At 41.5% G+C, this 20,565-nt stretch overlaps 1 protein-coding gene across 1 annotated transcript in view; it reads right to left on the reverse strand.

The window, feature by feature from the left end:
- Positions 1-20,565, reverse strand: part of MYH15 (myosin heavy chain 15) — a 44,497-nt gene that overhangs the window by 11,186 nt on the left and 12,746 nt on the right. The window contains exons 12-33 of the mRNA XM_021542409.3: positions 20,322-20,460; positions 19,667-19,785; positions 18,124-18,273; positions 17,649-17,819; positions 16,389-16,568; positions 14,967-15,099; positions 12,738-12,805; positions 11,707-11,794; positions 11,360-11,477; positions 11,014-11,137; positions 10,208-10,344; positions 9,575-9,830; positions 8,894-9,136; positions 8,105-8,281; positions 7,449-7,594; positions 6,776-6,866; positions 5,158-5,547; positions 4,071-4,197; positions 2,795-2,913; positions 2,117-2,313; positions 721-1,070; positions 28-152 (exon numbers count right to left, since the gene is read on the reverse strand). Coding sequence (XP_021398084.3) covers positions 28-152; positions 721-1,070; positions 2,117-2,313; positions 2,795-2,913; positions 4,071-4,197; positions 5,158-5,547; positions 6,776-6,866; positions 7,449-7,594; positions 8,105-8,281; positions 8,894-9,136; positions 9,575-9,830; positions 10,208-10,344; positions 11,014-11,137; positions 11,360-11,477; positions 11,707-11,794; positions 12,738-12,805; positions 14,967-15,099; positions 16,389-16,568; positions 17,649-17,819; positions 18,124-18,273; positions 19,667-19,785; positions 20,322-20,460 — 3,648 coding nt within the window. The remainder of the gene's footprint in view (positions 1-27; positions 153-720; positions 1,071-2,116; positions 2,314-2,794; positions 2,914-4,070; positions 4,198-5,157; positions 5,548-6,775; positions 6,867-7,448; positions 7,595-8,104; positions 8,282-8,893; positions 9,137-9,574; positions 9,831-10,207; positions 10,345-11,013; positions 11,138-11,359; positions 11,478-11,706; positions 11,795-12,737; positions 12,806-14,966; positions 15,100-16,388; positions 16,569-17,648; positions 17,820-18,123; positions 18,274-19,666; positions 19,786-20,321; positions 20,461-20,565) is intronic.

The raw sequence follows: 20,565 nt of genomic DNA on the forward strand, positions 1-20,565 counted from the left end.
CTTTTCCCTTGAGCATTCTTTCCTTACCTCTGCTTCTTCCAGAGCCAGCTGAACTTCCGACTTCTCTTGCTCAACCTGCTTCTTGATTTTTTCTATTTCATGGAGGCTCTTGTTTCCTTCACTAATCTGATTGGTGAGATCAGAAATCTCCTCTGAAAGAAAAGAGGATGGATGGATTTAGCAAACAGAGATTTTGGAACATCTCTGGATGTCTGGATTAATGGAGTGTGAGTAGAGAACCCATGCCTCAAGCTGCTACCTCAAGGGATCCTCTGTACAAGAGGCCTGCCTTACTTTCACCTACAGCAAGAGGTTTTACCTGGACAACTTGAAGGCACAGCTTTTCTTGTGAATGCTTTTTGAAGTGGCTATTAGTGATTTAGTTTTTATTTGTGACCTGCAGGCTAGGAACACCATGCTCTGCTGTTTAGACTTCATCCAATGCACCTCTCTCATCTTTCTTGTTCCTCCCTTGGGACTGCTTCCTCTGCCAGTGGGTTTCATTGGCAGAGGGGCAAAGGGAAGCCTCTGCTCTGGTCATACCAGTCTCCATGTGCAAAACATTCACTGGCAGCATTCAGTGTCTCAAATGACATCAGAAAGCTCATCTCAGGATGAGACAAACATCTTTCCCCACAGCTGCTGCAGGTCACCTGCATCCCCTCCAGCCATCTGCTGATGTGGCTCTTGCACTGGCTTCAGGACCTGAATGAAACCTACCTTGGAGGTTCTTGTTTTCCCTTTTCAAAGTCTCCAGGTGGTCCAGTGTCTCCTCATAGGCATTCTTCAGCTTGAAGAGCTCAGTGCTGAGGCCACGGGCCTCCTTCTGGGAAGCCTCCAGCTCTGCCTGTGACTCCTCATACTTCTGCTTCCAGTCACTGATGATCTTGTCAAAACCACGCTGCTTCTTGTCCAGTGAGGCAGCTGCTGAGTTGGCCTTCTCCAGGTCAATCATCATGTCTTCCAGCTCATTCTGCAGCCTGTGCTTGGTCTTTTCCAGAGAGGAGCACTTGGCATTGGCTGCCTCAATTGCTTCCTCAGCCTCTTGCAGGCGAGCAGCGAGCTTCTTCCTAACAGTGAAAAGACCACGTGTCACTGCGGCCGTGTTATCCAGAAAAACTGACACCAAAGCAATAACTCAGGAAATCAGTTCTTACAGGGAGAAGAGGGAAGAGGTGAGGATGAGGATGGGCAAGGGAAAGAGGAACTGAGAGGGAAGTTGAGCCTCTAGAGAGAAGGGGCTATGATGGGAAAAAATAGCTTAAATTATGAATAGTGGTACGTGGCAAAACATTTTGTTGTGTGTCTGTGCATGTTTGAAATTGAACTTCTGAACTCTCAGGCATCAGCTAGCTACTTACTAGCTGCAACCAGTATGGGCTGGTTGTAAATTTTTTATAAGACCTGCTCTAAATGACAGTGTCCTTTTCCTCCAGTTAAGAGATATGAGACAAGCAGCAGCTAGGAAGCTGGTCATGCCCTGGGCTTTTGTTCATAGACTATTTAGATTGGCAAAACAGGGAGTCCTGGCAAGAAGAGGTGCTGGAAAGAAAGGACAGCCTAGAAAGAGGATTGTGGAGATATTACATTAAGAAAATATGCTGAAAGTGTGGTAAGATCCTGCAGATCACAGATGTGCAGAGGCAGAAGTTGGAGATGTTCAGAGACCTTGCCCAGGAACCTGAGCTTGTAACTGGGAGCAGCTGTACAGTGTGAACCAACATGAGTTTCTGCCCTGCTTTCCCAGGGCAGCCATCATCTCCCAGTGGGAAAGGGAAGTCAAGACCAAGGAAAAATAGTACTGGGCTGGGGCAAAGTAAGAGAATGTGATGTAATTAAGCAGGACTATCTAATTTTGTTAGTTCTCAAATAAACCCCCGTATCTGCAACCACTGCTCCAGAGACAGGCACGCAGCAGAAACATTGATCTGCCCAAGCAATAAGAAGAACAGAAGTCCTTCTGTTCTTCTTATTGCTTGGGCAGATCAATATTTCTGCCCCAAATTACAGCATTGTGTCAGAGGGACTTTCCAGCTAGGGAAGTTTATAACCCTTAGCACACAAAAAGACCTGGTGAGCACAGCTCTGCCAGTCAAGTGAAGCCCACGTAACTCACTTGGCATCTTCCAGCTCCTCAGTTCTCTGAATGGCATCAGTCTCATACTTTGTTCTCCACTGGGCCACCTCTGCATTGCCCTTGGAGAGAGCCCTCTGCAGCTCTGCCTTGGCTTCCTGCTCCTCCTCGTACTGCTCCCGCAGGAGATCACAGTCGTGCCTGGCTGCTTGCAGCGCGTGAGCCAGGGCATTTTTGGACTGCAGGGACAGAAAGGCCACAATACTGCAAGGTTACCTACAGCAAAACCAAAACAAACAGCCCCTAGAAATTCAAATGGAAGCTTAAGCTTCTTTTTTCCTTTTTGCCTCTGTCTTTGACAGTCCAGGTCAAGTGAGGTGAAAATTGAAGTCATCCCTAACTGGTGACACGAGGAGGAAGCTATCAAGACTGAGGTTAATTTAACAATTTTGGAGAAACAACCCAAAATTTTAAGATGTAAGATCTGAAATTTTGGCTATCCTGCAGGGTGTTTCATTTAGTATTTATGATTTATTTAGCCGGTGATTTTTCCCAAAATCTTCTCTTGTGACTTGCCTCAGTCAGGGGCAAGAATTTATATCAGCACAATTAGTAGGAATCATTGTCATGCCTACGTCTCATTTTAGCTTTTATCTAGGCTACAATTGAACATGAACACTTTTCACCATTCCAAAGAATGGGACACAGATGAAGAATTACCTTGGTTTCCTCTTCAAGCTGTCTCTTAAGTTCTTCAATCTGTTGAGTAAAGGATGTTTTTCCCCGGGACAGCTGACTTATCAGTGACTCCTTCTCTTCAAGTTGTCTAGTAAACTCACCTGCCACAATATTTGACAAATAAGCAAACAAAAAAAAAAAAAACAGCAAGATGATGAAATGACAAAGTTGCAGTCAAAAATCATAGTTCCACCTGTCCAATTCTGCTGAGGGAAAGAACTCACAGTGATTGTGATTGACCTGTTGTGAAACTTCTTCCAAAGTTGTAACCATCAGATACTTCATCAGGATAGTTTTTCTTAGATTTTCTTTTTTTTTTTTTTTTTTTTTTTTGGGTGAATTTAATGACTTGAGCTTTCTTGTTTGGTCATTTGGGGTCTTTTTATATTGCCAATAGCTTGATTTATTAATTTTACTTCAGTTTTTGGATCAGACTAAACTGATGCTTACTTTCATGGGCAGTTGTAGCTGGTTTCACTTTTTTTCACTATTTTATATTGCTTTTCCACAGAATTCTTTTCAGGGGGCAGCAAAGCACCCTGGGAACTTTGCAATGACCAGCATACAGGACAGATGAATTAGGAAATATAAGGAAAACTTTTGTTTCTTATGCCAAACTTCATTGGGCACAGGAACTGTGCCACTGCAGGGTGAAAATCACAGTCTTACAGGAGACACAGAAGTTACAACTAACAGTAAATAAAAAATATGTCTTTAAAAACACACAGAACAGTGGTATCTGATGAGAAAGCAGAAATTAAATAATACTGCTCTGGCCAGAAAGGTAGCAAGAAGTTAGAGGATATGTTGTATTTAGAGGATACGTGAACATCTTCTAGGGTGCAATGCTCAAGGTCAGCCTGAGGAAGGTGGGATGCACACAGCCCCAATTCCTTTTTCCCTCCAGTATTTCTAGATGCACATATCCTTGTTCCTGAAACAACAGGCACCTAGGCAGCCCAGCCCATCCTGGGTTCTGAGCTGGCACATCCGTTTTGGCTCATGAGATGATATCACTGCATGCTGATAAATATGGGTATGGGTTTGTTTTAAAAGCCAGTCCAAGGCAAGGTGTCCCCACCAAGGTTATAAGCATACTGAAGTCAGAAATGTCAAAAGACACAAATCTATTGCTCCATTCAGCAACTCCAACCCTGCCACCTTCAGAGCAGATGCACTGCAGAACACATCTCGCTGATGCAGTGCAGAGGTGCCCCTGAAAAATTCCTGGGAAACACTGGGCAGAACATGCACATACCATTCTCACTCTGGAGTTTAGTCTTCTGAGTCGTGAGGTCATTCATGAGGCGAGTCATTTCCTCCAGTTTTGTTTTTGTCTCGTTCAGATGGTCTTCGTAAGTGCGACAAAGCTTCTCTGCATTGGCCTAATGGGAATCAGGAAAAAAGACAAAGCAAGTTGTAAGCTCCAGATAAACATTTGAAAGCTCTAGCCTTCAAAATGTATCATTTTTTTTGTGTGTTTGTCTTTCAGAGGAATGGCAGATAGCAAAGACACAAGTTATCACAGCAGTAAAGCAGGGAAGAGCAGCCCCATGTCCATGATCCCAGGATATGGGACTCCCCCATCAGACCACCTTCCCTGTTTGTTTTCCCTGAACTCTGTTCTGGATATAAGCAACAGTGTAAAAAGGCTCTGCAAGAGCTTCAGCAGCAGTCAGTGCCTAAGAAGTGCAGGCATAGCCACTTCATAATTGCTAGATGGGAAAATCACCTCCAATGAAAATTGCTCTACTGATTCTGCTTTAATTGCTATTTATTATAAATTGGGTTTGATGACAGCTTTCTAACTCTGAGAATACTGACATTTCTTTTCCTCACTTGCACTGAAAGAAATCTATTTTGAGTGCTCTGAAAGCTACTGAGATTATCTACTCAGGAAACAAAATCCACAATTCAGCTGTAGGAAGTGAAAATACAGCGTGATCATGCAAGCCTTTGCTTTACACTCCGTGCTAACATGGATCAAAACTGTGAACCAAGGATCTGAAAGGACTCTGCTTAGGGTGAGAGATATCCTGAATGGGATGGCATCACGCCAGCTGTCACCAGCCAGGAGGAGCCCAATGTACTTGACACGTTTTTGTGCCCTGAGATACGTGGATAAACAATATGCCTGGGACTAAGGATGCACCCTGTGTTCAGACAAGCCATCTTAATTGCTGTCCCATCTCTAGAGAAGAAGGGTTGCACCACCAGCTGGGTAAGGGAGACATGGTACAAGACACCACCTTCTAGAGCACTTCAGAAGGTGTCCTGAGAAACCTTCAGACCAGCCTTAGCTGCCCATGACTTTTGGAGGGTTTGGGAAGCCTCGGGACCCTTACCTTTCCCTTGACCATCTGCTCCATGTTGGACGACAGATCATCCACTTCCATCTTCAGCTCGCTTTTCTCCTTCTCCAGCTTCTGCTTGACCCTCTGCAGGTTGTCCAGCTGCTCGCCCATCTCGGCCACGCTGTCCGCGTGCTTCTTCCTCAGCGTGGCGGCCGTGGCCTCGTAGTGCAGCGTGGCCTCCTCCAGGTCCCGCCGCAGCTTCAGGAACTCGGCCTCGCGCTTCTTGTTCATCTCCAGCTGGGCGGCCGTGGCTCCCCCCGCCTCCTCCAGCCGCTCGCTCAGCTCCTCCAGCTCCCGGGCCAGATCCGATCTCTGCTTTTCCACCTTGGCTCGAGCGGCTCTTTCTGCTTCCAGCTCCTCTTCTAGCTCCTCGATCCGAGCCTGCCAGAGAAACACGGACACTTTTGGGTCATTGTTACAATGATTCCCGTCAGAAGACCATGAGGCACCTTACAAACTGCTAAACCCTCCGCCAGCCCACATTTTACCTCGCTGCAGAAGCTCAGCAGTTAATGGATTTGCCCATTTGTGCCTGTAAATCAGATCCTGAGCTACAGTAATGATGGTGAGTCAGAGAGTCACATCTTGCTTGCAAGTTCTAATTCAAGACATATAGGTCCAGTGTGTTATGGACAGGCTTACAAGGAAAACTTTAAAGTAACAAAAAAGATTGGCATCTCCTCCCTGGTTCCACTCCCCTTTTAGGTATGCACAACATGATTAAGTTCTAATACAACTAATCACCTTACTTTGTACCCGCAACATCCAACCCTGCACCACACACTGTTATACACATTTCCAATTATAACTTGTTACTTGTATAAACAACATCCCTTTTTATACATTCATTGTTAACAACATTCCCCAAAAGTTTAAATTTTATTTTTTTTAGTTCATAACACAGTGTATTGAACTTATGTTCACAGGTTTGACATTCAGCTGAAATACATGTGAGGAGTCACATGCTAATAGGAGTTACAGCAACAAATTCTCATTTTAAGACTTCCACGACTGGAATAATTTCTCTCTAGGAGCATTAAGACAGGTTTAAGCAGTGTATAGAACTGCCTGGATAATTAATATTTTTTGGAAACAGTCTTTCTTATTAAAAGATTCTTTTCACCAATCTGCACTTTACATCCAAGTTATACAAATATTCTTTATTAACAAAAAATGTGGAGCTGTTGTTTTTGGGTCCAGATATTGTGTTTGGACTGTGTTGAATTTCCTTGGCCTTTTCATTTCTGTTGAAAATTTCCTGTTTGTTTTAACCTTTTGTCTACATTACAAATCCATGCTTATCACTGCTGAACCCCTCTCCACTAACTACCCTCACTTCCATGGTTTGGAACAATATTATTTACTTAAAACGCCAGAGCCTTTCTGTCTTGCCACTAGCATCCTGTGGTCATCTGTCCTGCTGCTGGGAGGAAACATTATAGAGCAGCCATCCTGAGGGAAAAAAGGGATCTGCTGGGAAGCTACGGAGATGTAGCACTTTGTGTCTCAAAGAGGAGCTGCAGCTAGCCATGAAAAGTTTCTGCAAGGTCTTTCAGTGAGGCACAAAGAGAAACTTGTCCTAAGATATACAATAAAAAAGCAAGCTGACCTGAAGCTCCTTGATCTTCTTCTGCAGCTGCATCACTATAGCTTGTTCATCTTCTATCTTGGAATTCAGCTGGCTCATTTCAAATTCTTTCCTGGCACAGAAAGGAAGATCCTACTGTGACAATTTGCCTTGAAACATCAAGTTAGGATTTTTAAATTTTTAAAGAGTTGTACAATAAAACTTCTAACATATCTAAAAATGAAAACAATTCAAATGTATTGCAATTTGCATGAAAACACATTTTCCTCTGAGCAGCAGTTTCCAAGTCAAGCCTCTGCATGCATTTGTGCAATTATATTTTTGCTTCTTTGTGTCATACAAAAGCAACGCTATTTTCAGACTCAATGGAAAAACATATTTAACAGTCAGGTCTCCTAACAATACTACCACAGTTAGTTAGGATTAACAACTTTATAGAATTTCTTCAGCTTTCTCCTCTAAGCAATGGAATCAGTAAGTTTCTGGGTTGTTTTTTTAATGTAGGAAAGTTTAATGAATTCTAATGTTTCAGGTGTCTTGTACATAAGAGTTATTTTGCCTCCCTCCTTGGCTATACATTTTCATAATGGAATTTTCTTTCAGCCACCATCAGAGCAGGATGACACACCTGAAGGCTCTTAAATGACACTTTAACTGTGCTGCTTTATTTGGTACAACAGAATCAACTTCTTACTTTTTCAGCTTTTCTTCCATCTGCAGTTTATCATTTTCCAAGTCCATGACACTCTCTTGGGTCAGCTTCAAATCCCCTTCCAATTTGCGTTTTGCCCTTTCTAGATCCATCCTCACTTTCTTCTCTTGTTCCAGTGATCCCTCGAGCTTTAGGAGCAAAGTCACTTAATAAATATATTGAACACAGGTGGTTTACAACAGTCAGATGTAGGCAGTGCCCAGTCCTGTGCTGAGTTCTAGTGAGCTATGAAGCAGAGGCACTTAAGCACAAGCATCCTAGTTTACAGGGTTTATTTTCCAGCAGCCCGTGGGCAAATGGGCTATGGAATTAGAATAAAAGGGTTAGTCCATGCTTTACATTTGTGCAAGCATTACAGTTCCCTTAGTGGCAAAATTCTGTTTGACTTCATGTCAACTACACTGCAAGTGTGAGTTGGGAGGATTTTCCCTTGTTATTGCAAACCTTTGAAAGGCTGAACACAAATAAATATTTTGTGGTGTTCCTGTAATTATACCTTTTACAGACAGTACAAGGAGTACATGTCTAAAAGGAGAGGAATATTTTTCAAAGTTTTGCAACCTTTCAGGCTCATGGAAGGTCCACTGTAAGTGGTGGTCAAATGAGTCTTGTGAAACATAAAGGAAGAGCCAGCTTACATCATCCACTTGCTGTTCCAGTTTCACTTTAGCTTTGCTCAGTGTGTTGACCTTGTCCTCTTCTGCTTGTAGGTCATCTAGAACTTGCTGATGAGATTCCTGCAAGGACTTTTTCTCCTTAGTAAGTTTGCTGATATTCTCATCAAGTGTTGCCATTTCTTCTGTCAGATTTTTGACCTGTGTGAGAAAGGAAGATGTGTTTGTAAGACTTTGAAGGAAGCGATTATCATAACATGTCTCAAATGATTATCTGGTCTGAAATTGTAAGCAGGAAAACTAGACAAAGAAAGGGATCTCCCCTTCCAGCACCTCATGGTTTTTTGAGTTAAATTGTCATCAAGGGAATCTGCCAGTTTTTGATGTGGGGGTAATACATTTTTTCAAACATACTAAATTCTTTTCAGAGTCACTCCCATTGGTGGACTCCAGCATCTGAATCCCTCTGGGAGGCGTAGGAGATGAGCTTTTTACATTTGTAGGCTTTAAGGAGGAGATCTGGAGGAATTCATGGTTACAGCAGAAGATTGTTTACTTAAAAATGCCACAAATAAGTACAATTCTTTAGCTGAATCACAGTAAGACTCACTTAAAAAAAAAAAAAAAAAAAAGGAAACTTAGGCTTAGAGGTATTTATTTTCACCTCATAAAGTCAAATTAGTGTATCTACTGACCCTTCAGGGTGGCCTGTGTTAACAAAGAGTGTAAAACCATCAGAAGACCAGTAGCACTTCATATAAAGGTAATCCATGCCAAACCTCTTTTGAATACACGGTGAAGTTCTGAATGTACCTTGTTTTCAGTAGCATGTTTCTCTTTCTCTACTTTTGCAAGTGTTATTTCAAGATCATCAATATCCTTCTTGAGCTCGGAGCACTCATCTTCCAATTTTCTCTTCTTAGAAGTCAGCTCAGAATTCATCTCTTCCTCATCCTCAACCCTCTCTGTCAGCTCTTTGACTTTGGCCTCCAGCTGAATCTTTGATTTAATCAACAAGTCGCAACGTTCCTCGGCATCTGCCAGGGTGTCTTGCTCCTGGTGTGGCACAAGGGAGAGGACAGCAATGACTGCCTGGCCTTTTTTCTCCCTCACTTGTCCCCTAGCCTGTAACTGGTCAGGGAGCCTGATACAAAGCAACAAAGCACAAGGAAAATTTCCTACTCTCGATTTCAGAAGACAAGTCATTAAAAAGCAGAATGAGATAGTGGTGAGCATACGTGGATGGCCACATATGAGACTACTTGCATGTGTTACTGCTGTGAACATTGCCTTAAACAGAATCTGTTAAGATTTGCATTGTTAGCCCACCTAGTTATATGCCAAAACATGAGAACTTCTATCCACTCCAAATTTTGGCAAGGCTCTGACAAGATCAACAGCTTATTTTTATTAAATTCCACTAACACTCTAGTCTGTGAACCTTTGAGTTTCAAAGAACATCTAATAAGTGTAGAAATCTATGCGTCTACTTACAGCTTGGAGCTGGAGGAGCAAATCATTTTTTTCCTGAACTAAAGAGACTTGCTTTTCCTCAAGTTCCTTTCTCCGGGCTTCAGATTTTTCCAGAGCCTCCTTCAGTTTCAGGAATTCTTCCTTCATATTGGCCATCTCCTTTTCAGTTTCTGCAGTCTTCAGGAGAGGCTTGATCTTAAAGAAAAGCTTCATCCAAGGCCAGTTCTTGACAGCCATAAAGGCACGGATGTTCCACTGAATTACAAGAAGGGCGTCCCTGGTTTAAGAGAAAACAAACAAAACTCCCTAAATCTTAGCCTGAATTGAAAAAGTGAGGGGTTTTGTTTTCATTCTCAGTCAGTTTAATAGTTTTTTTCTGAGCAATATTAGGAACCTTTACTAATTTCCAAGTGATACAAGAAACTTCCTCCAGATCTCTTTATTTTCAGAGACACAAAAAATTTCCAAATCTCATTTTCACCAAAGCTGCAGGCAACTAATATACAGTTGCTATTATTTTTATCACACATACACTTAAAGATTTTAATTTAGGGTTATCTGTAGCCTTAGGGACTGCAATTAATGGCTCTATTCAACTTATAATTAAATGGTAATTACTATTATCTGCTAAGATTTAAGAGGGTGCCTCCATACCTGCGCTCCACTATCTTCTGAAACTCAATCCGCATCAATCTGCCACGCGCTCTTGCCTGGATCATCGTTAAGATTTTAGCAAGTCTTTCATCCCTCATTTCTTCTAGATGGCCCAAGAGACCAGCCTTGAAGAACACCTGGAACATGCACAGATGTCAGTTCACCAACAAAGAAGGACTTAGAGCTACAATGACCTTGCTGAGATGGTTCACCCCGTATCCTTATTGACACGTTATAACCTAGGGGAGTAGAGAGGGCCAAATACTACTTGCCTAAGGGACTTCATTGTACAGTTCCAGAGTTGTTTTAAAACTGGGTTTCATCTCCCCAATTTTGAATAGGCCAAGCTACTTTATCACCACAATACCTTTCAGCTGTGGCAGGGTTCCAAGTAGGTTAGTTGAACCACAACTCCTGACTCCCAGAAATCCCTGCTAATGGGATCATGTGAGAATTCCACACGGCCTCATCTCAAAAGATGTAGCTGATCTTGTGGTCCATCTGTGTTTGAATGTACCTATATTATACTAAATAAGCTGTTGTTTTGCTGGGGGGGCATGGAGCATCAGCTGGTGCTGTGTCTGCCTGTAGAGTTCCTCTAATAAAAACTCTGTGGGAGCTTGAGCTAGAGAGTTGAATTTTCTCTAGCACAGCTTAGAACATTTGCTGCTATTTTGCTGGTTTCTTCGATTATTAAATCTCCATTAAACACCACCACCAAAAATCACTACGTCCTATTCTGCAAATTAAATACCAGATCTATCACTTTTCTCTTTACATGAGCAATGAAAGTCTCTTCCAGTTACCTTGGTGTGTCCAAAACGATATTGGGTATGGTCAACATCTAAAGATGCCATCAGTTTTTCAGCAGCTTTTCTGCTATCCACAAACTTATCCTCTGGGATTGCTCCTGGATTCAGGATGCGGTACCTGTTAAAAACAAATGAAAAATGTGTAAAATTGGCTTAGATTCCACTTTAGGGTTTTTTTTTCCTCTTCCCCCAAAAACTTAAAAAACCCAAACCAAAACACCCAGGGTAGTCTGCTTTGTATCTACACAGACACAAGGAAGAGCAGAATTCTGCCTTCCATGCCAGGCAAGCTGGAAGGTAGATTTGAATGGAAGAGGAAACAATCCTAGCTGTGCATTACCTTTGTTTGAAGTCAGCATAAAGCACCCTGTTTGGGAAACCCTTCCTGCAAATGCGGATGCCTTCCAGGACACCGTTACAGCGGAGCTGATGCAAAACAAGGAATGCATCCATTTCGCCTGCAGGGGGAAAACAAGGCTACATTAAAAGGAGTTTCTCCACAGGGCTTCATCTTCATTTCTTCAAGGAAATTGCCAAATGTGAGATTTCATCTCCTGAGAGAATAACGTGATTGGATAAGGTAAAAAGCACAGACAGTATTTAAGTACAATCTGGTGACTCAGAAGTAAATAATAAAATGACAGAGTTAAACATTCTAAAAGTCTAAGACTGTTGTCTTTTTCATACCTGGAGTTTTTGATTCATTTGGGATAATGCATCGCACAAAGTGAGGGGCTGTAGATTTCAGGTTAGTCATCAGCTTATTTAAATTTTCCTAGAACAGACACATTAAAAACATGATTAGCTTTAGTGGCTTAGCGGAATTCCAATCATTATTTCTTTGGTTTGCTGGTTATTAATTTAATAAGCTCATTTTTCTAAACTGCAAGTTCCTCATATGCCAGTCAGGACAACAAACAACCCGAGCTGGGTACTAACAGCTGCTCATGTGCTGGAAAGTGGGCTTCTATCTGTGGCTTATTAATTATTGTCTGAGTGCTCTTCCAGCCACCTTTATGCCTCTCTAGCTGGTAAGATATAAATCTCCATTTCCTGTAATTTCCCTTCATGGGGAGTATCTCCAAACAAGAAAAAATAGCATGACTTGTGGGTAACTACATCCTTCCCAACCTGAGGTTTATCTAATTACAGCTTTTTTGATGTTATCCATAGAAATTATAGTAATGGTTAAAAAAAAGGTAATTAGCCCCATTTTTCCTCAGGCATGATCCTAATGACAGCTTCCACCCCGAGCACATGCCAGTCCCAGAAGAAGGGAATAACTGAGGAAAAAAGAACCTTTATGCCACTTCATCCAACAACTTTTGTTTTCCATGTCTGCTCTAACCCCAGGATCCAATTACAAGCAGTAATCAGATAGGGACTTGCAAATTACTTGTAATCAGTTCCTGTTCCAAAGACAAGCATGAAGCTGTAAGCAACAAAATAAGTGATACAGGTTGTCGGCTCCATTTTGTGAAACTTTCTCAAACACAGTAAAAAAAAAATAACATTGTCCTGACTGCTCCAAGATGATGAAATGGAGCAACCCCTGGCATGCAATTTTAATAGCAGTGTATTTCCATAGCCAAGGTCAATAACCATGTCCACAAGTCAAATTTCAATCTTGGAATTTTTTCCTGTCCATTACAGCCCTTAACATTCTTCTTCAATGCATTGTCTTAACTCAAACTGCCAGATGTGGAGAGGCAGCAAACCTTGTGCAATGAGGACACAGTTTGGAAAGAAGCACCTTTCTTGCGTTTCTTTTCTCCACCCTGGTCACCTAAGGAGGAAAAAAGAAGCATAAAACAATCTGTATCTCAGTAAGGGGTGCAGGCAGAGTGTGGAAAATAGACCATTTTAATAGTGCTCCTCTATTTGACTAAAAGGCTCTGATTGCTCAAATTTTATACAAGACAGTCTGAAAATCATGTATGATACATCACACATTTGCAGCTCTCTGTCCATAGTTAGGAATTTTGTCAAAGACCACTGTAAACTTTCTGGATTGCATTTGCATTTCAGATCTATACTGCGTCATTTCTTATGCAGAAAAGCCCATAAATATGAATATGGCAGAAAAAAACTTTTAACAAAAGTAATTTGTAGTTCATTAAAAGCTCCATAGGGTGAGATGATGTAGAAAAAGAAAAACTTAAAGAAAAATAATGCTTACAGAAAATTTGTACTGCACATTGTACTGTATAGAAACTGATTCTCTGCTATGCAGACACTGAACTTGTGCAAATAAGATTTGTCTAGAATAGAGGGAAATAAATATTTTAAAATTAGATAATTTGCATCCCCTGAATTTTGCTTAAAGCTTTGGAGTCAAAATCACTCAGATCCTCCCAAGGAATGCTAGTTTCTGACAAGACCTTTACAAAGTTTCACAGGTTCCTGACATGACCCAAAAATGTACAGTAGCTGCTGCAGCTTAAGCAGTGGGCCATTAGATCATTCCCAGGAGATCTGTCATTGTGTCACCTGTCAACATAAAAGGAAAAGTGAAGAGTGAAATGTGCTTGATGCAATTATCCACAGCCTTTTCACCCTCAGAAGGTGATACTGCTGAGGGTGGAAAAGGCTAATCTGGACTGACTGTTCCTTTCTCCAGGACACCAAAGAAAAGCAAGGTAATATTTGGATAGACAGGAATAGCCACAGGCAAATAGGCAGTTAGTGACTTGCAAGGATTTGCAAGATATACATTAGTATAATGTACATTGTCAAATTAAAAAAAAAAAATCCAGCAGCAAGTAAAAAGGAATATATATTGGCAAAGCCTTCTTGCTGCGACCAATGTAGGATGGTGTTCCAGTACCTTCTGTGTGAGCTTGACACTAATCCAATAAAATATTTCAAAACTCTCCCTTAAACTTGGTATTTCTTATTTATTTCAAGCAAGGAATACTACAGCATGAGAAACCAGAGCTGTTCTTTTCCATTGGCATTTATGACACAATCTTTTGTGCAGCACTTGGCTGCATGTCTGAGCACTTGCATACTCAGATTCCCACTGGATTATTCACACCACAGCTTTCCTTGCCACAGTTGCTCAGAGGAACTATACTTTCAACCTAGCTGAGTTAATGGTCTCCTTCCTTGTCCTGGCTTGTAAGATAAGCATGTATTCTATTGCCATCTGTTGGAGGTGGGGCAGTTTTCTTATCTCTTCCAAGAACAATGTCTCCCTCCAGGGAGATATCTTCTGTTAATGGACCATTGAATACTCACTGTGTGACTGGTAAAGTTACATCAGCCCATTGTGAGATGTTCTACCCAGAGGGAGGAGCCAAGCACCCCTACCTGCATAAAATCAGCATTTTTTGGGACACCAGGGCAGCCCTTTGCTGGATTCCCAGAGGAGCAGCTTCTTCTCTGCTGAATTCCCAGAAGAAGACCAGGTCCAACTTCTACCAGACCTTCAGAGAAAACTCCACCCTTCTAGAGATCACCACTCCAGGAGCATTTCATCTGCCACTCCAGGAGGAGCAGCCACCATTTGACTGGACTACTACCAACACCCTGACTCCTCAGGGTGCCAGGTTTCTGACTACATCACTAGTTTTGTTTGTACTAGTTACATTTTTTTATTATTATTTTTTTAATTTCGTTTTTCTCCTAGTAAAGAACTGTTATTCCCATTCCCAAGTCTTTGCCTGAGAGCCTTTTTTAAAATTGTGGTAATTCAGAGGGAGGGGGTTTACCTTTTCCATTTCACAGGAGGCTCCTGCCTTCCTTCACAGACTCCTGTCTTTTCAAAGCAAGACATTCCTATAACTGGCAAACTCCTACAGCTGCTGTGCACATTCAAATAATTAGTCACTGCCCCATCTAGCATTGAGGAATTGCAGTTGAGAGAGTTGCTGAGTTTCTGAAATTCATTCCCAAGCACGCATCCCAAACCCCAGAGGAAGCCCACGTGAGCTGGTTCTGCTTACCACTGTCAGCACCAATGTAGCTTTCAAACAAGCTTGCCAGGAGTTTGTTGGATGATTTCTGGAAAATTCCTACTACGGTTTCATTCAGCGGGTCCTTGTTCTTCTCAAGCCACCCAATGATGTTGTAGGGAACCTACAGCAAGGCATGGAAAACAAACCTGAGGTTGCCAATGTTCCCCTTCAGAGCAGTTCTTTGCAGTTCAGCTTGCAGCCAATGAGTTTTTGTGAAGAGCTGTGCCCAGAGCAGTACCAGCTGCCCTGGTTTTCATCACTTCCCCTCCAGTTCTCTGCTTCCTAATTCCCAGACCTCTCTTCCTAATAATTACCAAGTGAATCCCACACACCCCTTCCAAACTATCTGGTCCCTACATCTTCTCATGGAATCCATGTGGTTATCTTTAGAAATACCATGTGGCATTGGTGTCCCAGGAACCTTATTAAAAAGTACTCTAGTATAAAATGACACAAGTAATAATTTAACTTCAAAATAGCATGCTACACTGGAATAATTTGGGTTTTCTAATAGTCTTAATGATTAAAACTAACTCCAGGACTTCGCTGCAGCTCTGTTTAGTGGGACAATATGTTCTATTATCAGTACCATAAGGGAATAGAAATTCTAATTTTCTCTGCTGAATGCATTAAGAACTGCAGATAAGCACCAAGATCAGCATTATTTCTTTTAATAATTACAAAATTATCTTAATGCTCAATTATAATTTGAAATTAACAGCATCAGGTAAATTCCTGCTTTGCTATGCTGAGACTTCTTATGAATTGTAATTTGATTTAAAAATTCCTGTGACCCTCTCAAATTATTTCTGCCTATCTGGTCTGAAAACTGAACTTCAAAACTGGACAAGTTTTGGCTCAGGTATCACAGTACTGGATTATGTTCTTGTTCACCTCATCACCAGTGAAACTGTAAACTGAATCACCACATCAAAGCTAACCACACTTCCTTTTGCTGTTTTGACACACTGGTCCTAAAATGAGTAAAAAGTTGTATCTTTCTTTTTTTCTTTTTTTTAACAGTCCCTTGAGTTAAAGCAAAAATTAGTTCATTTTTCCAGGAAACCAAGGTGAAAAGTTAGATACTGCTGCTAGTCTTAATTACTAGTCTTACTCAGATTGGAAGAAAAGTGATAAAGGCAAAGCAAGGCAGACTTCCAGCAGAAGTACTATTAGCCCTCCTCAGTTTATTTCATTCTATTTGTGCATCTAAAGAGCAGATGTCCCTGAGTGTGGTGGCATCTTGCTCTGCTGCAACACTTGTGCAGAGAGAGTAGATATTTGTTTTTACTCCTCACCTTCCCTTTCTTCCCCTCTTCATCCTTCCCACCCTCCCTTGTTGTGAGCTACAGCCAAACCCCACCTGGAAGACCTCTGATACAAACTCTGCCTGTCAGCAGAGGAACTTACTGCACCAGCATAATGAAGGAGTTCAAAGTGAGCTTCATATTTCCTTTTCTTATCAGGCCTGGGCTTCTGTAAGTTGGGTGACTTGCCAAGATGGTTGTCATAGAGTTTGGATTTGAATGTCATATCTGTAGCTTTTGGGAACATGCACTCCTCCTCAAGGATAGACAGGATTCCCAGTGGCTGTGGATTTAAAGAGCATCTTTGTTGGGAAATGTTTAGGCTACCTGCTTTCAGTGGCTATGCAGCCTGTCAGTTTTATCTGATGGAATGTTAAGTCTGCAAAATTTCTTCTCAACCTGAGTAGGAAGTTTTTGACTATTCTGTTAAAATAGTAACCACCCCGTTGACTATACAGTATGTCACCTTTGACTGTTCAGTATGTCATTTCTGCCTTAGGAGCCTTTATGATGGCTTCCAGAAAGAGTTTGATTTATCTTTCAGGGCAGCTGGACCAACTAGATTTTTTCATTCATGTCTCTGGAAGAGATGAATGAACCTTGTAGCACTGGGCAGATTGGTTTTGAGGGATTAGGATCATGCACAGATATCCTGCCCTTGGACAAGAAAGTGATCAAAAATAGAAGACCACTTAATAATCAGACTTTCAACTGCTGTTACAAATTTCCTGCTAATGCAAGATGCAAAATTTCATGTTTCCTCACAGATCAGCAGGGTTAGATGCTGTGCCATAAAACATGGCAGAAAGAGATACAAAGACAGGTTATACAGCAGAGGAAAGCTGTCCCTACCAGGACCATATTATACTCCCAAAAAAGGGAAAAGGAAAGGGATATCCCATGCTGGGGAAGTGGTAAAGATTTCTTTCCTTTCCAAGATAGAAAGAGCACAAAGGACTTTGCACATCAGCATATAATGTGAGAAAAAGGAGCCTCACAGGAGGCATACAGGGCACAAGACTGAAACAGTGCATTTGCCCTGAAAAGCTGATGAGTTTGATGTCAAGCATATGTGGTGCAGACTAAATAGAGGAACAGCAGGAACAGAGAATTAGAAAAGTGCAAGCCAGGGAAGACACAGCCATACAAATTACCAGTTACAGCTTGTTGGCTGCTGTTGGCTCTTTAAGGCAGAATTCCAAAGGTAAAGCTGAGTGGCCACAAATGCTGATTTTCTTTTGATTCTGTATTGCAGGTAGACAGGCAAGAAACTTGTCATGCTGTTTATCCTACCATGAGGACACATCCAAAAGAGCATTGTGAATAAAACCAATTCACTGAATACTCCTTGGCATGCACATACCTTCTCAATTAGATCAATGCAGGCCTGCAGGTCCATGCCAAAGTCAATGAATACCCACTCAATGCCTTCCTTCTTATACTCTTCTTGCTCCAGGACAAACATGTGATGATTGAAAAACTGTTGCAGTTTCTCATTAGTGTAATTGATGCACAGCTGCTCAAAGCTGTTAAACTGCAGAAAGAGAGAAAAAATAAGCATTTGCATTGCAGTTTACTTAATGGAACAGCAAGAAGGAAACTGTTTACAGCCCAAAGCATATGAGATATTGTTCCCAGGAGCTATTGGCACGTCCAGCCAAATGGTTTTTATATCTATTCATGGGGGAAAAAAAAAAGTAAAATCATACACATTATTTGCCTTATGGCTTTCTCAGCACTTTGCTTTCTGTTCATTTATAAAGAGAAACACCCAACCAAGAGCTATCTCTTGGCATCTTTTATATCCTTCCACCCAGTCCTCACACATTAATACTCACATCAAAGATTTCAAACCCAGCAATATCCAGGACTCCAATGAAGAACTGTCTTGGCAGCTTAGTGTCCAAGGTCTTGTTGATACGGACCACCAGCCATTTGAACATTCGATCGTACACTGCCTTAGATAAGGCCCCCACAGCATACAGAACCTAAAATACATGTTTTAGAATACTGCAGTGAAACAAAATTTACCGTGGAACACAAAGATTTTGGTTCAGTAGACTATTTCAATGTCTGTTTACAATTTAAATGAAATTTCCCAGTGCTTCGTATAATCACCAAGACATAGTTAATATAACACAGTTTCTCCTATTATCTCTGCTTAATTTCCTTCAAATCACTGCTAAATATATGGATGTCTACTAACATGTATGGTAAAGTGCTCACTAAGAATATTTTGGGAAACAGCTGGACAGCAAGTTCCAAATGTTTTAATCCAGTATTGTCTCTATAGGACACGAGAAAGCACAACACGAGCCACTGTGATGGCAAGGTAAAAAAGAAGAAGGTTTATTTTCTGACTCCAACTTTTATACTTTTCCAAAGGTGACAGTGGGTTGGAGAGTGAATGGGCCACCTCTCCAGTGACATTGGACAAACCACCAGTACATCAACTTCCTCCACCCCCACAAAGGAATGCAAAACAATACGTTGTTTATAGAAAATGTGGGGGAAAGTTTTCTAACAGAATGTAAACTTAGAAGGCTTTAGAAAATCTTAAGAATCAGGGCGACACAGTATATTTCTGTGGAAATAAGGTAGCAGAAATTCACAGGCCAGAAGTCAGCTATGATGTCCAGAGCTACTGCCAGAACAGGGTGGAGGTTTATGCTCAAGTTGTTCATTGACATTTCCTTCTAATTTTTGAGGGATGCTATGACATGAGCAGGCAATAGGAAAAGTTTGCCTTAAATCTCTTCTGTAGCCTGTGCTTATCTGCATCATCAGAAAACCTATCTGCAGTGGTTTTTTTACTTTCTGAGTGGTTTTTTTTTTTACCACAGGCTGTCTTCAAACAGCAACTTTTATTGTAACCAAAATGCTGCAGCATCTTCTACAGTATTGCTGCAGCATAGCAAACCAAGGACTCCTTTTCCCTTAAATTAGGAGGTAACTTTAAATGGATATTGCCTTAAACTGATTGAGGTCACACAGAGATTAAAACTACATGAATAATGAATGAGCGATGAGTGAATAAATAATCCATGGCTCAAATCTTCTAGGTAACTATTCTCATCCAGAATTAGCTATCAATCCCCATGTGGTTTTAACTGCACCTGATTTCCTGGAGTGACTGCTACTAACACATCAGAAAAGCAATTCTATCAACAGTTGTGCTGGACAGTATTCCTTTGTCAGGCTCTTCCCCAGTTTCCCTCACTTTCACCATGTATTTCCCCACGTTTGGGCATATAAAATGAGAACAGGTACTAGAGGCTTGTGTTAATTTTTCTAGCAGCTGTCTGTCTCTCTGAGATGTTATGAGCAAATCCTCTAGGCTCTCAGGACATGTATCCAAATATCGTGAAAGCATCTCCTTACCTGTTCAACACTTTGACCTTTGGTCACATACTCATTGCCAACTTTCACCCTAGGGTGCAACAAACCCTTAATCAAATCAGAGGAGTTGATTCCCATCAGGTAGGCAGCTTTGTCAGCACCTGGTCAGGAGAAATAAGGTTTCAATTGTCTTTAAACGTCTACATTTTGGAGTACATTCACTTCAAAAGACAAACTGGATAAAGGCCTTGTTCTCTTAATGATTTGTGGTAGGCATGCCTGTACTCTCTATTATGGTAGGTTGTCTGACTACTTTATACCCCAGTTGCTACAATAATCTCAGTTAAGAAGCTCTTCAGGTTTAGGAAAAAAAAAACATCTTCCCACACTGGTTATAGACAATTTCAGGTGCAAGAGAAAATAAAGAAGCAGGACCTGAAGTCGTGACAGAGAAAGTTAAGGCACCGGGATTTCCCAGCCATTTTGTGTAAATGGTCTCAAACATGGAATTTGATCCTGTTGGTCTGGCTATGCTCATCTCCTGCTGAGTAAGGTTACCCACCACTGAATAAGCCTGTTACAAATACAGCCACAGTGTGCAAGACTAAAGCAAACAGGGAGCTGCTTCCTCAGCACAGTGCCTGGTACATGCCAGACTTTTGAAGAGCTGAGGAGTAATTTTAGGTGTTTTTCTTACTTTCAGTGCCATCAGCCTCTGCCTGCTCCTCTCGAGGTCTTTGCTTGAATTTCATATTCCCAAAGTGCATGATGGCACCTGTGAGCTTGTAGGAACCAGCCTTCTCATCAGGCACAAATCCCAAGATGTCCATGGCTTGCTGTGAAAAGGAAACACAGATATGTTGTCACTCCCCTGCTCAAAAGCAGTGGTGGATGCAGCCCCAGGATCCACCTTTGCATGGCAGATATTACTGTCCTGCCAA

This window comes from Lonchura striata, chromosome 2 (genome assembly GCF_046129695.1).
Source record: "Lonchura striata isolate bLonStr1 chromosome 2, bLonStr1.mat, whole genome shotgun sequence".
Taxonomy (NCBI): Eukaryota; Metazoa; Chordata; class Aves; order Passeriformes; family Estrildidae; genus Lonchura; species Lonchura striata.